Below are 15919 nucleotides of genomic sequence, written 5' to 3' on the forward strand. Positions count from 1 at the left end.
AAAATGGAAATTTGTGACATTTCCAAAGCTTTTAAAATTTTTATTTGTCTTATCTTTAACAAATTTTTGATATTTCAAACATGTTTGTTATTTTTGCACATTTGTGAATATTTTGCAAATCTTTGGAAAGTTTTGTATTTTTCAAAATATTTTGAAAGTTTTTTAAATTTCAAAACTTGTAAAAATATTAGCAAATTTTTCTAAAAAATTAGACATTACATGTTCACTTTTTAGATTCAAAAAACTTCTGATTTAAATAATTATTTTAGATTTTAACTAATTTTAGAATTTGTTTCACCTTATTGTCTTTATTGTGAAGATAAAGTAGATTTTGTGGCTCCTGAATGACTTTAATCCAGGTGAGCCTGTCTTTCACACACCACACTACAACATCTGTGACTGTTTACATCCAGGTAGTAGAGCTTCATAGAATCATGGCAGCAGGTATTACCCAGAGACACAGCTCCAGCTAGTGGAGGGAGGCTGAACTACAGCTTAGACTTAAAACACACCCTACATTTCAGACTTGTAGTTCTGCTGTCGACTTTTAATCGCTCGACTTTTGAGTCCTCACAGAACAGGAATTAAACACCTGTTTGATACTTTAGTGTCAGTCAGAGCAGATTTGATAAGTGGAGACATAAAGGTTAAATATTAACACGTGTGTCTGCAAACAGTGCATGAGTCAGCGCCACAGTTTGTCCGTCAACAAATAAAGAAAAAGTACGGACAAAAAGTGCAATTTAAGCTCCTTTTTTCCACTTTTCTTTAGCCAGAAAGAGAAACACATGACACTTCATGTGTATTCAGAATAAAAACTGGAGGGAGACGGATGCATTTCCTGCAGGACTCAGTTTCTGCTCCGTCTCAGAAACTGCTAGCCTAGCATGGCTAATCACCGCACAGGAAGTGAGCGTGAAGGGGGAACATGAGGACACGGCAGAGGAAATCCATGTCAGAGCTGAAGCATGCTGACGCTGGAGAACACACACTACCACACACACACACACACACACACACACACGAGTAAAGAGTGTGTGTGAGATCAAAGATCCTCGTTACACACCGACCGCTTCACCTTCCTGCAAACTGACGAACTAAAGGAGGAAACAGCTCGAGTCAGAGGTCACAACACATGTCAGTCAAGCCCCAGTCCACCTTAAAAAACCTCAGAGTGTGTGTGTGTGTGTGTGTGTGTGTGTGTGTGTTTAACATCCACACACACACACACACGCTCACACACAGGTCACTGAGGAGCTGTTGTGACACTCAAGGAAGACAATCATCTCCAGGAATGAAATCCAGAGTGCTGACGTGACAGAAATAGGCCTGTGTGTGTGTGTGTGTGTGTGTGTGTGTGTGTGTGTGTGTGTGTGTGTGTGTGTGTGTGTGTGTGTGTGTAAACTGAAGTTACGACACAGATGAAGCAGAAACTCTTAAATACTACACGGCTTCAAACTCATGACCTGAGATGTTTTCCGACGCAGAGCTCTCACTCCTTCACCTAAAATCCTGGACTTGAATTTGAGGAATTTTAAACCTGAGCTCTTTTTTTTTCCGCACATGCTCTGAGCTCTAAAAGATCCTAAAAACTTTGGGAAACTTCCAGAAGTTTTAACCACAGCCACGAAATGTGCCGCAGCTGCTGCATCATAATCCCAGGGAGAGAATAATCCCGATCAAAGTTCATCCATTAAAACTTCAGGCTGTAGTCCCTGACAGGCTCCGGTTGAAGACTTTATGCCAAATTCTAATATTAAACAAATTAAATATATGTCTTCTGAAAAATGAAACATGTTCCTGATGATCTGAGAAAATATTTCCCTGCAGTTTGTGGAGAAATCTGATGAAATCTGATGAAATCTGATGAAATCTGATGAAATCTGCAAACCAAATGGATTTGATTTCATAACTGAATCATCTTTGTTGGAGCACAGGAGGTTTTTCTCATCCTCCGCAGAAGAAAGCCAATTAAATTACCACAGTTTGCTGCACAGAGACAGTTTTGTGACCCCGGCTCAGTCTGATCACAGAAAACATTTACTTTTGAGTCAGACTGAGCCGCAAATGTGGATGATTCACCCTCAGAGAGATCGTTATGACGACGGCTCAGCCTGAAACAAACGTTTTATTTACTGGTTTGAGGTCTTTAAACACCACATGATCAGGGAAAAAAGGAAAAAAGGAAATATAATAAGATGCTTTTACAAAATATCTGGAAATTTTCCCCAATTTTCAAAGTGAAAGACATTTTTTTTACACAACCTCACCCAGAGTTTCCTGCTCGTCCTGTGATAAGATACAGAGCACAAAACAACCACAAACTGTTTTTAGACAAACACAAAACTCCTGAAATTTCTCAAAAATTTCCAGTGCAGGCCGAATGTTTCATAACTTTTTACTTCAAACTTAATTTTGCCGTTCAGTTTTGCCCAGACTTTATGCAGCCAGCTCCAAGTTCGAAGAAACCTCATCTACATGTTCACAAACCTCCTGAAATTTACTAAAATTTTTCAGGTCAGGTGCATGTTTAACTGCAGGTTTTTACCCAGACTCCTTCACTTCCACTTTTTCATCCTGGCTGTGTCCGAAATGGCATACTAACGTACTACTCATACTAAGTGTGACGTCAAAAATAGTATGTAGTTTGTCACATTAAATAGTATGAAAAGATTGTGTGCGCGAGAAATACCCGGATGTATACTATATCGGTAAAAATTTGAAGTATGGGAGGTGGGCATACTAGTCGCACTGACACGCCCCATAATGCATTGCGAGCCCCGAGAACCAACTAAAATGGACTTAGCTCTACAGGGAAACCTAAACGTAAGGACAAAGAAATAAAGTGCCTGAGGCGACGGACGGATCGTCTTCGGTGTCTGCGAGCTGTAAACATTTTTTAATTTTTTGAAGAGAGATGAATTCGTCTTGAGACCGGTGTTAGCTAAAAATCATCCACTAGCCAACTTCCCGTTTTCAAAATAAAAGCACCCTTTATTATCTCCTTTACGTTCTTTAACGCTTTTGTAAATTGGGCTCTTGTTTTGGAGCAGATCGGAAGTTTCTTCGATAGCATATTGGCGCTCTTAACAGAATGTCCGAAATGTCGAAATCAAATTTGTATCCGTGCGTTTTGTGGCCCAAATGACCACATTTTGGTTTTCTACGTGATGACTTTCTCGCCTAAAATGTTCTTAAAACTTTCAAATGTGGAGAATCAACAGAGATATTTGATAGCCTGGTGTGCTTCCATAGACTTATGTGTGCTTCCAATTTTTGTCGTCGGAGGTTTTGAAATGCATCATGGGAAACCGAGTAGTATACTACTGTGTAAACGGTTGGCACTCTAATCATACTTATAGTATGTAGTACACAGTATATACACAACGACCATGTAGTATGTAGTATGTTAGTATGACATTTCAGACACAGCCCCTGACTTTACCCAGACTCTTCCCTACCAGTCTTCTTGTATATGTTGGTTTTAAACATGCTCTTAACTCCTGAAAATGTCCTGAACTTTTCAGGTTGAGGATAATTTCGTATCCTGACTATTCCTACCAGTCTCTTTGCATAATAACTCCGATTTTAAACATGCACTTAACTCTTGAACATTTCCTGAACTTTTCAGGATCAGCTGCATGTGTGAACACCAATTTCTCACCCTGGTTTTTTCGTCCTGACTTTACACAGACTTTTCCATTACAGACTTCTTGTAAAATACGCTGGTTTTAAACAAACACTTGACTCCTGAAAATTTCCTGAAAATTTCAGGACTTCCCTGAACTTTTCAGGTTAAGGATAATATCTCATTCAGACTTTTCTTTCTGAATTTACCCTGACTTTTTCCCACCAGTCTCCAGTCTTTTGTACAATCAGCACGTTTTAAATATTAACTCAGTACCTAAAATTTTTCTGGTCAGGTGCATGTGTAAATGCCTGTTTTTTTTAGAGTCCTTCACCCTCACTTTTTCCATCCTGACTTTACCCAGATTTTTCCTACCAGTCTCCTTGTGTAATATGTTGGTTTTGAACATGCTCTTAACTCATAAAAATTTCCTGATCTTCTCAGGGTCAACTGTTTTTGTGAACACCAACTTCTTGCCCTGTTTTTTCCGTCCTGACATTTCATTACCAGACTCCAGTCATTTGTATGATAATGAACCTTTCTGATTAACTTTTCAGGTTGAGGGTAATTTTCTATCCTGACCTTTCCATCCTAATTTACCCTGACTTTTTCCTACCAGGCTCTAGTCTATTGCATAATCGGCAGGTTTTAAACTGTCCCTCAGTTCCTAAAAATTTTCTCACTTTTCGGCGAACTAATTTAACATAAAAATCAAATAAAAGGGAAAGAAAAAAGGCAGAGGAAGAAAGAAAAAAAAGACAGGAAGAAGGAAAAAAACAAATAAAAAATAATAGTTTTAGTCATAGTCCTTGCTAATAAATTTCAGTTTAAAATAAATAGCCTTTTTGTTGTTCCTCTTTTTCTTTAATAAAGAAATAACCAATTAATGAAAAACAATGAACTACTAAAGGACTAAGACTAAAACAGATGAATACAGTAATTAAGCTGATCTATCAAATTAGTTTATGTATGTTTATGTATGTATATGTATGTATATGTATAATTCCTCCTAAGTGGTTTTTTTTTTATTTTTTTTATTTTTTTTTATTTTTTATTTTTTTATTATTATTATTATCTTTTTTTATTTAATAATCTTTTTTGTTTGTTTGTTTTGTTTTTGTTTTGTTTTGGTTGTTTGTGCTGTTTTCATTACTATTATTATTTGAGACAATTTAATTTGATAAATAATGAGTTTTGACTGATTGAAAAAAATAAAGTATAAAAAAAAAAAAAAAAAATCTCACTTTTCCATCCTGACTTAACCCAGACTTTCTCCTACCAGTCTCCGTGCATAATAACACCAATTTTAATCATGCACTCAACTCCTGAAATTTTCCTGAACTTTTTAGAGTCAGCAGCATGTGTGAACACAACAATTTCAAACCCCTGTTTTTCCATCCTGACTTAACCCAGACTTTTACTTACCACACACCTCGTATGATATGCTGGTTTTAAAGACGCACTCAGCTTCTGAAAATTTTCCTAAACTCTTCAGGCTGAAGATAATTCCATATCCTGACTTTACACATGTTCAAAGATCCTAAAAATTTCACACAAGTTTTCAGGTCAGGTGCATGTATAAAAGCCTGTTTTTGCACAGACTCCTTCAACTCCACAAGAAAATTCTGATTTTACCCAGACTTTTCCCTACCAGTCTCCTTCTATATTAATGCTGGTTTTATTTATGTGCTTCGTTCCAAAATTTTCCGGTCAGGTGCATGTGTAAATCCTACTTTCAGACTTCTTCACACTCTTCTTTTTGTGTCCTGACTTTATCCAGATCTTTCCCTATCACACACCCAGTATGCTTGTTTTAACCATGCTCTAAGCTTCAGAAGATTTCCTGAACTATTCAGGTAGAGGATTATTTCCTATCCTGACTTTTTCCTGCCAGTCTACTCACAAAGTTCAGATAAAGATGAGCTTCTCTATAAGTTCAAAAAATCCTGAAAATTTCTCACAGTTTTCAGACAGGTGCATGTGTAAACGCCTGTTTTAACACAGACTCTTTCAACCTATTTTTTTTCATCCTGACTTAACCCAGACTTTTCCCTACCAGTCTCTTTGTATAATATGCTGGTTTTAATTATGCACTCAACTCCGGAAAATTTCCTGACCTTTTTAGGTTGAGGATGATTCTAATCCTGACTTTTTCCTGACAGTCTCCTTGCAAACTTCAAAAGCTCGGATTAAAGATAAGCTGTTTGACACATTTTGGAAAATCCTGAAAATCCACACAATTTTCAGACAGGTGCATGTGTCAATGCATGTTTTAACACAGACTCTTTCAACCTATTTTTTTCATCCTAACTTAACCCAGACTTTTCCATACCAGTCTCCTTGTATAATAACGCTGGTTTTTAACATGCACTTAACTCCTAAAAATTTCCTGAACTTTTTGGGTCAACTGCGTGTGTGAACACCAATTTCTCACCCTCATTTTTCCAGACTTTCGCTACCACACACTGAGTGTGCTGGTTCCTGAACTTTTCAGGTTGAGGATTATTTCCTATCCTGACTTTTTCCTGCCAGTCACTTTGCAAACTCCAAAAGCTCAGATGAAAGATAAGATGTTTTTTTCAGGTTAAAAATCCTGAAAATACACAGAACTTTTCAGCCAGGTGCATGTGTAAATGCAAGTTTTACAAAGACTTCTTCACTTCTACTTTTCCATCCTGACTTAACCCAGATTTTTCATACCAGTCCCCTTGCATATCAACGCTGATTTTAATCACTTACCTCCTGAAAATTTCCTGAATTTTTCAGGGTCAACTGCATGTGTGAACATCAATTTCTCAACCTGTTTTTTCATCCTGTCATTTCCCTGCCAGGCTCCGGTCAATTGGATGATAATGAACTTTTTTAATGAACTTTTTCAGGTTGAGAATAATTTCTTATCCTGATGTTTCCTTTTTGACTTTACCCAGACTTTTCCCTACCAATCTTTTTGTATGATTTGCTGGTTTTAAACATGCACTGAACTCATGAAAATTTCCTGAACTTTTCAGGTTGAAGATAATTTCTTATCCTGACTTTTCCTTCCTGATATTACCCTGACTTTTTTTCTACGAGTCTCCTTATAAACTCCAAAAGCTCATTTGAAAGACAAGCTGTTTTATATGTAAACAACCCTAAAATTTCCAACATTTTTCAGCCAGGTGCATGTTTGATCTCCAAATTTTCACTGTGCCTTCTACATGCACATACCCCATAATCGCTAGCCATATCAATACATCTCCTCTGAGGTCTCCTCTCTGCCAAATTTTCCCATAAACTTCAGGATCAGCTGCAAACTTGACAACCTGAAGTTTATAATCTCTACTTTTCCACCTTACCTCTCCATCCTGGCTCTACCCAGACGCTTCCTGCCTGCTCTGCTGCTGCAGCGTGAGTCAGTGTGTGAACGTCGCTGTAATCTCTACGACACAGGTTTTGGTATCCTGTGTCGAAACAGAAGCAGCCTGACCATAACTTCTCCATGAATGTACCTATGTTTTTAAAGAAGCACAGACTAGCATCGTGTCTACGTCGTCACTGCACATCAACCCTTTCATTTCCTCTCTTTTCTCCTTCACGATGATGACTGCTTCTCATCTTTGACCTGCTCCAAACCCCCGTTTTCCTGCTTTCTCCAGAGGAAACTTCCTGCTCTGAGAAACTTTAGGAGCTGACTATCCTGAAATTTTCTGAATATTTTCAAAGAGTAAAGAAATGCACGGTAGCAGCACGGCATGGTTTGTCTCTGAGAGCAGCTTATTGTTTTGTTTATCCTGCATAATGACATAAACAAAACCCCAACTGGAGGACAAAACGCTGGTTTTCTTAACTTGGTTTGTGCATTAATCTTTTTTACTAAGTGGCTTAAAGTTATCCCAACACTTTCACTCTCCTCTCTGCTGCAGTTTGCATATTTTTCTGTGATTTATAAACAGAGTGAACCATCACCTCCTCCTTCACTGAGCTCCACAACAACAACAGAAGCATAAACACAACAAACAGGAAGCTGTAATCTGCTTAACTGCGCCTTTTGTCCGTTTTTCCAGTCAGCCTTGAATGCACCACACACACACACCTGTGTGACTGTCACCTGACGGTGAGTAAACACACCTATTCCGCGTTTTCCTCCACGCAGTCTGACCCTCCTCGGCTCCTGTAAGAGTGTCTATGAAGGCCAGCGTCAGTATTGTTCCCTGAGCTGCTGTGTGTGGTGATGAAGCTCGGGTTGGTGAAACACACTCAGACCAAAGCTCATTCAGAAACCTTCTCATGTAAACCTCTATGTGTGTGTGAGTGTGTGTGAGTGTGTGTGTGTGTGTCAGCTGGGAGCATCACGCCCTGCTGCCACAGCTCCCCTCGGCCTCCCTTCATCACCTCCTCCTCTCCCTCCTCACCTCCTGTGTGGCGGCCGGCTTCGGGAGCTGGCTCTCGGCGTCCTTCAGCTCCTTGGAGTCGGCGGGCTGCGGTGGAGGGTCCTGGGCTGTGTCCGACATGTTGGCGTCGTTCCCGCGGTGGATGGTGATGAAGCTAACGGCTAGCTCTCAGACACACACACCGACAGACAGGGAAACAGGCGACTGACAGGCCGAGGGGAGGAGAGGGGAGGAGGAGGGGAGGAGAGGGGAGTCAGGAGGTTTTCCCAGCTCTGTCATGTGACTAACAGGAGTCCTGATGGGAGCCAGAGAGGAGGCGGAACGACAGAGCTCTCACTCCGAGGCGCTTTTCACCGGAACTTCACAAAAACAGTTACACTTAAAACCACATACACAACGCAAACCCTTTCAAGCAGTTTAATAATAATAATAATAATAATAATAATAATAATAATAATAATAATAATAATAATAATAAAAACTTAAATTTATATAGCAAGTTTCAGTTTAGTTTAGATATTGATACCCCTCAACTCATCATTTCTGTTGTTTGCTAGTGTCTAACCACATATGACGCATATACTTTTTATTAAGCCGACACATTGGCATTTAAACAATTGTTAAAAAATTCAAAAATTTTGCAAAAAGTTTTAAATATTTGCAAAAATTACAATTGTAAAAAAAAATGAAGAAATATTTTTTTTCCAAAAATATGTTAATATTTGCAAAGCTAAAAAAATGAAATTTAAAAAAATGTGGAAAAAGTTTCAGACAATTTTTAAATTTTAAAACATTTTTAAATTTTAAAACATTTAAAAGTTAAAAAAAAAACTCTGAATTTAATATCATAAATTAATTATACCTCTCATCTTATATTTTTTTGTTGTTTGCTAATGTCTTGCCACGTATCAATCATGTATATTAATCCCAAGACCCTAAACTATATGAGCTCTAGGTTTTGTCCTCCTTTTAATTTTGACAAGAAGAAAGCAAAAACAGCAAAAAAAAAAAACAAAAAAAAAAAAAAACAACGGTTTGATGAACCATTAAAAATTATACAAACCCCCTTTTTTCAATATATCATTAACATAAAATACAAAAAATAATAGCAGTGGTATTATGAGAAAATGTAATTAAATTATTGTTATTTTTTAATAAAACAGAACCTCATTGTCTTGATGTTTCTTGTTTTATAAATTAAATCTCGCAAATTTTATGTAATATTTGTGTTATAAATTTTTTATAAGGTATTAATAACCCGAAAGTTGCACTTGTTTGTATGCAAATAAAATATAAATAAATTACTGTACTTTTTTTGGCTTTTATATTTTTATACAGTTGTTTTTATTCTCATGCTGTCACACTGTTATATTGTTTTAGTTGTGGTTATTATTATTATTATTATTATTATTATTATTATTGTTTTTGTTATTATAATAAATTTTTATTTTTATTTTTTTATTATTTCACACATAGTTTTTTTAACAAACATATAAAACTGTACTAAATGTAATAAATTTTGTTCTACTAAATTATTTTTAAATCAATTTTATTTGAACTCAGTTCCTTTCATTGTGTCTTTTATTTTACTTCTGTTATGATATCCGTTGGATCCTATTTTAATATAATGGAATGATTTTATTTTGATTTCATAGTATTTTAAAAAGATTCTTCTCACATATTTCTGTTATCAATTGTCTCTCTTTTGTTAAGCACTTTAAAAGCTGCATGTTTGGCTGTGTGAAAGGTGATATAAATAAGAGTGTAACAGCAGCAGTTTGGTTTAACTGTCACCCATTGATGAAAGCTTTATGATGTTGTCAATAAAGTTGTTGTAGAAAAAATCTTTTCCGCCATAGACGATCTTTGATGCATCATTTCCGCGTCGTTAGCAAACTACAGGCGGTAAACAGGAGTTTATAACCGGTAATAACACTGATTCAGGTAAAAGTCAAATGTGTTTTTGTATCAGTGGGAACCACCACCATTACCAGATAAACTTTAATAAAACATTTTGGCTCTGGATTTAGCGTGTCAGCTAAGCTAACTGTGTTTCACTTTCTATTCTCTGCATGTAGCTGTGTTAGCATGGAGGCTAACGGGCTGACGGCTAGCCTGGTGTCTGGGGAGGATCTTCAGGTGAAACACCTGAGCCAGGAGGAGGTGGAGGAGCTGGAGGAAGATTTGGCAAACATATCAGTAGAAGGTAAGAGCACAGTAACAAAGATAGGGTGTTTAATTAGAGGACAGTTAACTCCGTGTTCAGGCTAAAGCTAACAAACCACACAGCTACTGATCTCCCGAGATTAAACGAGAAGTCAGTGAGGTCTGATAAATAAAGGTGATGATGCTCCTGAAATATTAATGAAACATCAGTCAGATATCTGTGAATTCATAATATGAGACTTAATGAGGATTTTCATTGATGAGTCATTAAAATCATGCCCTCAGCGGAGATGATTTAAGGACACTCTTCTTTTGTTTACTTGTTTTATCTCCTTGTTTCCTTTCCTCAGACCTGCTGCAGAAGGCTCAGGCCGTGCAGACAGACAGCACCACACAGGAGCTGAGCGTGAACACCGACCCGGACTGGGAGAGTCAGGTGGAGGCCATGTTGGAGTACAGCTCCAAGCTGACGGAGCAATACGACAGCCTGACGAAGAAACAGGGTGAAGAGGAGCAGGCGAAGGAGAAACAGAAACTACAGCTGAAGAATAAGAAGGAGGAGGTCACCCAGCAGCACCATGTGAGACTCACACACAAACACACACACATATTCACACACTGCTGGAGTTTAACATGAGCTGACTGAGCCGTCACTCTGCGGCTGTGTTTCAGGCGCTTCTGGATAAACTGGAGTCGGTGCGAGTGAAGCTGCAGCTGAACAACTCCAAGGCCACGAGGAAGAACTTCCTGACAAAGAAACAGGAGATGACTGCAGAAAAAAACAAAGTAGAGGAGGAGAGGAACAGGTACACACCACTATCACAGGAGACATGGTGAATGATTAAAGTTCAGGGACGACTGAGCTAAAAACAGGCTGCACGTTTCCCCAGAGACTTCTCTTAATGCAGGCGTCTGCAACCTTTCTATTCACAGCAGCCATTTAGCCTCAGCTCACCTGGAGTAAAGTCATTCACGAGCCACAAAAAGTTGATATAACTTGATACAAAGTTCTATGCATACCAGATATCTAGGGAATAATTATCTATACAAGAAGCTTTTTGAATTTATGTAATCGTACACATGCTCCTGGTTTATTATCTTCAAAACGTGTGCAAAAAAATAAAAATTAAAAATTAAAATCTTTTTTTTTTTCTTCACAAATTCAGCAATTTTAACAACTATGACAGAACTTTGAGGTTTAAAAAAGAAAAAAAGATAAATTTGAAATGTTTTTTTTTTTTTCAAAAATGTAAAACAAAAAAAAAAAACAAAAAAGAGGAAATTTCGAAAATTTCCAAGAATTTCAAAATTTTTGGAAGTATCCTTGAATATGATAAATGAATGAATATTGATATCTCTTAACTCATTTTTTTTGTTGTTGGCTAATCTCTTACCACATATGAAGTATTTACTTTCTTTTAAGCTGGCACATTTGCAGTTAAACAATTCTTTAAAAAATTCAAAAAATTGCAAAAAAGTTTTAAATATTTGCAAAAATTACAAACATTTTTGAAATATCAAGAAATTTTTAATTAAATAAATACATAAATAAAAATAAAATTGAAAAAAATCCAAAAAATTTTAAATACTTGGAAAATAAAAAAATTAAATGGAAAAATTGTGCAAAAATTTCAGAAAATGTTGAAATTTATTTATTTTTTTGTTTTGTTTTGTTTTTTAAATTCAATACATTTTGAAAATTTCCAAAAAAGAAAAAAAAAATGAATTTGATAACAAAATTTAATTATATTGCTCTAGCTTTAGCCACTGTAAAGGAGTCAAAGAGCCACAAGAGGCTCCAGGTTGAGGACCCTTGTCTTACTGTGAAGTCTCCTTCAAAGACCCAACTTCTGTTAGAGATTTGTTTTATAATTTTTTTTTTACAAAAATACTTTTAAATCCACAAAAATCTTGATCAGAGAAAACCAAAAGTAGAGGAAGAAGAGGAAAGGTTGTGGCAAAGCTCAGCCTCCTCCGCTGTCAATACCCACACACTCAAGCTGTTCGGTGGTTGGTAATGAAGTTCTTTGCAAATCCTCACTCTGGTATCCTCACTCTTCTCCTCTCCTCTCCTCTCCTCTCCTCTCCTCTCCTCTCTTCTCCTCTCCTCTCCTCTGCCCAGGCTGGCTAAAGAGCTGGAGGAGAGTGAGGCGAAGCTGGCGGCGCTCTCTGAGGAGCAGAGCGAGGAGCAGCGCAGGTGGCAGGAGGAGCTGGAGGAGCTGAGGCAGGAGATGGAGAAGGTGAGGAAGGAGGCGCGGAAAGCCGAGCTGCAGGCCTTAAAGGACGAGATCGCCGCCGTGGAGAAGCAGAGGGACGTGGCGATGGAGCACATCGAGGCCTGGCTGAGAGAGGTAACGATCAGATACAGACGCTCAGATTTATGACTTTAAACACCAAAACAAACCTTAAACGTTTCACATGAATAACTCTGACCCTGACCTTGTTGTATTCTTGTCTCAGGTGAAACAGTACCTGAGCGTCCTGAGGTCAGAGTCCCCGCAGCAGTTCCCCCATGAGAGGCAGAAGTGGGAGAAGAAGGAGGGGGTGGTTCGGAGGAGCCAGGCGGACCTGCAGAGCCGCTTTCAGGAGGTTCTGCAGCAGCTGCAGCAGGGACGAGAGCTGGAGGCTCTGCCCAGGATCAACATCCCGTCACTGCCTCAGGTCCCCATGGTGAGACGCTTTTACACTCTGCACTTTGATCCATGTGAGAGACAGACTGTTCACTGTTCACAGCATGAGGAAGAGGAGGAGGAGGAAAGGTGTGAAGGATTAGCTGAGGAGGAGAAGTTTGATATCAATCAGACCAAAGAAAGAAAAACATGGATACACGATACAGCCAAATACTAATATCTGGATTTTTTTAGTCAATATAATGAGACACAATTTATATAAATCTCGATATTCTGATTTTTCCCTTTTCTGTCATTTGACGTACAAAATGACCCCAGTATTATGATAGAAGCAGACCTTTCAGTTGGATTTAAAAATTTGCAAAAAGGGAAAAATCACAACAAGGTAAAGTTTAGCAAACCTTTATTTCAAACCAAACTTTATGTTGTTACATATTTTGAGTTCCAGTAAAAAAATTCATTCAATTGGCTGATTATATTCTTTTATTTCATGTTATATTATACTTTATTATATTATATTATATTATATTATATTATATTATATTATATTATATTATATTAAATTATATATTTTTTGAATATTATATTATATTTTCTTATATTATATTGTATTATATTATTTTATTTTATATTATATTGTATTAAATTATAATATATTATTTCATTTTATATTGCATTATTTGTATTATATTACATTATTTTATATTATATTAATTTATATTATATTATTTTATTTTACATTACATTATATAATTTTTTAATTATATTATATTATATTATATTAAAATATTTTTATTATATTAAAATATTTTTATTATATTATTTTATATATATATTATATCATATGACATTTTATCATATTATACACATTACACTTTGAAAATAACATGATATTAAGTTGAAGATAATTGAATATTACTTTCATTTCCATAAATCAGCTACCTTGATATTATTGGTCATGCTAAAAGGACTCAAGTGGCTTCTGTCTGTAAGTCTGGTGTCTGGTTGTTTTGTACTAGATTCACCTCCTCCATCTGTTTATCTTGCAGCTTAGAGTTCTGTTTCTGGACGGTTAATACACGTTTGTATAAACTCGTGGTGTTGCCACAAAACCTTCTTTGTTTTCTGAAAACATTGCTTCTTACAGTATTTTGGTATTCAGTTGTAAAATAACAACAAAACAAACAAAACTCCTCTCCACCTTCATGCATCGAGCAGTGTGTGCAGTGTATGCAGAGAAATGAAAGCAAAACTCAAGAACATGTCGTGTTTGATTCTTGTTGTGGAAAGCTGAGAGAGAATCAGGCAGGGATGATACAGGCAGCAAAGCAAGCCCAGATAAGAAACTGAACTTTAGAAACAAGTGGGAGACTTTTCTTGGTGGGCGAGGGGAGTGCAGTGCTCACTGTGAGAGGAGCGCCAGCTGTGACCAGCCAATCACTGAAGAGAATTATATTACGATGTCTGCCCTGTTTCTGAGCCTTTGACCGTGCAGAGAGTGATTTTAACTTTACTGTAACTTTCCTCTCCCCCTGCAGGCCGAGCTGAGGTTTAATCAGGTGATGCAGCCTCTGCTCCGCCCACAGTTCATGCCTCCACCTCCTCCACACCAGATGAACCGACACTTCCCTCCACACAGACCCCCACACTTCTATCCTCCCCCGTTCCACCACCCTCCGTTCCGCCATCGTTACCACCACCCACCACCTCCACGTTACTTCGAGCCTGCCCTCCTGCCGCTGCCCCAGCCTCCGCCTCAGCAGTCGATCCAGCCTCCCATCAGACCTCCCAGAGTGACTCCGCCCCCTAATCCCTCCCCGACTCCTCCTCATGTTCAGCCCTCCCACCCTACAACCTCCTCCACCCCTCCTCCTCCTCCTTCTGCTGCTGCTGCTGCTGCATCCTCGGCCCCCGCTGGGAAACTGGACAAAGTCCTGGACAAGCTGGAGGCTCGTTTCCCACAATGCAGCAGGGTTCAGCTGAGGTCGCTGCTGCAGCAGGTGAAGACGTCTCGCGGCACGCTGGCCGGCATGTCCATGGAGGAGCTGATGGAGCAGGTCGGCGTAACGCTGGCGCAGAGCGAGCGTGCACCTCCTGGACCAATCAGCCGGCCCAATCCGCCCGGCCCCATTCAGAGACCGGCGCCGGGCGGAGCAGGCGGAGGTCAGAGCGCCGTGCCTCGTAAACTCTGTCTGATGTGTCAGAACCCCGTTGATCCAGAGAGCCGACACCCGCTCAGCTGCTCCCACACCATCCACAAAGACTGCATCCAGGTGTGGCTGCAGTCCAGCAAGAACAACTCCTGCCCCTTCTGCCCCGCCAAGTGACCCGGGAACGCCGACCACGCAAACGCTGAGCCGTGAGGATCCAGAAACATCGCTCTGATCCACTGGAGGCTGGAGAAGTTTGTTTCATCACCAAACAGGAGAAAAAAAATGACGTGTTCCTCAAAGCAGGTGGCTGCATTATCAGTCATGTTGAAGTGAGTTATCGCCCCCTGCTGGTTCAGAATAAAAAAACTGATCTCTACTAATTCAACTTTAACATTTAAACAATGCTTTTAGAAAATTATTTTTCTGTAAATCACCAAACCAAATCTGTTGAGCATCTGCACACAGTTACTATTTTATGTTTAATGTTGGTTTATAAAGAATGATGCCAAAATAAATTTTGCCTTACATTTCAAAAGCCTCTGTTTAGATCAGAACGTTTGTTAAAAGAATAAATAAACTATTTTAATGAACATCTGAGCGCGAATCATGAGTTATTCTCAAGTCTGACAAATAGATACCAGTGTGTTGCGGGTTATCGTGCAACATTTAGCATTACGGACCAATTTAGCTTAGTCTTTATTTCCTTCATACTGTCTAAAAAATATATTTTTTAATTTTTATATTAATTAAATATTCATATTTTTAATTTTTATATAATTAAATATTAATATTTTTGGATTTCTTGTTAATCAAATATTTCTATTTGTACATTAAGTATTATTTTTTAAAATGATTAAATACTATTTTTTTATTTTTTATTTTTATTTTATATTAGTTTTAAAAAAATGTATATCCATTTTTTTTTATTTTTATATTAATTAAATATTTTTTATTTTTTTTATTTAATTCAAT

At 37.9% G+C, this 15919-nt stretch overlaps 2 protein-coding genes across 4 annotated transcripts in view; one reads left to right on the forward strand and one right to left on the reverse strand.

Moving 5' to 3' along the window:
* The window catches only part of snx2 (sorting nexin 2), a 34754-nt gene extending 26473 nt beyond the window's left edge, over window positions 1-8281 (reverse strand). Inside the window, exon 1 of one of the 2 annotated variants that reach the window (XM_074670921.1) lies at window positions 8020-8281. In XM_074670921.1, the coding sequence (XP_074527022.1) occupies window positions 8020-8118 (99 nt within the window). In that variant the 5' untranslated portion in view covers window positions 8119-8281. The remainder of the gene's footprint in view (window positions 1-8019) is intronic. The other variant, XM_074670922.1, reaches the window with a different exon arrangement.
* Window positions 8282-9830: 1549 nt separating this feature from the next.
* On the forward strand, window positions 9831-15473 carry rnf214 (ring finger protein 214). Of its 2 annotated transcripts, none has more exons than XM_074669328.1 (7): window positions 9831-9942; window positions 10077-10204; window positions 10515-10744; window positions 10837-10970; window positions 12287-12515; window positions 12625-12834; window positions 14333-15473. In XM_074669328.1, exons 2-7 carry the CDS (start codon window positions 10087-10089, stop codon window positions 15119-15121), a joined length of 1710 nt encoding a protein of 569 aa, XP_074525429.1. In that variant the 5' UTR covers window positions 9831-9942; window positions 10077-10086; the 3' UTR covers window positions 15122-15473. The 2 variants fall into 2 exon arrangements, with proteins under 2 accessions (XP_074525429.1, XP_074525430.1); XM_074669329.1 differs by having other exon boundaries at window positions 9839-9924.
* The last annotated feature ends 446 nt before the right edge of the window (window positions 15474-15919 follow it).

The sequence above is a fragment of the Halichoeres trimaculatus genome, unplaced genomic scaffold (assembly GCF_033239565.1).
Source record: "Halichoeres trimaculatus isolate MK-OKI-2021-1 unplaced genomic scaffold, fHalTri1.1 fHalTri1_scaffold_5, whole genome shotgun sequence".
Taxonomy (NCBI): Eukaryota; Metazoa; Chordata; class Actinopteri; order Labriformes; family Labridae; genus Halichoeres; species Halichoeres trimaculatus.

What these genes read in the sequence shown, in the direction of transcription:
- rnf214 (XM_074669328.1), top strand. Translation starts at nt 10,087, where the DNA reads ATGGAGGCTAACGGGCTGACGGCTAGCCTGGTGTCTGGGGAGGATCTT. An exon ending in GGCAAACATATCAGTAGAAG is followed by an intron (nt 10,205 to 10,514) that starts GTAAGAGCACAG and finishes TCCTTTCCTCAG; the next exon opens with ACCTGCTGCAGAAGGCTCAG. An exon ending in TCGAGGCCTGGCTGAGAGAG is followed by an intron (nt 12,516 to 12,624) that starts GTAACGATCAGA and finishes TTCTTGTCTCAG; the next exon opens with GTGAAACAGTACCTGAGCGT.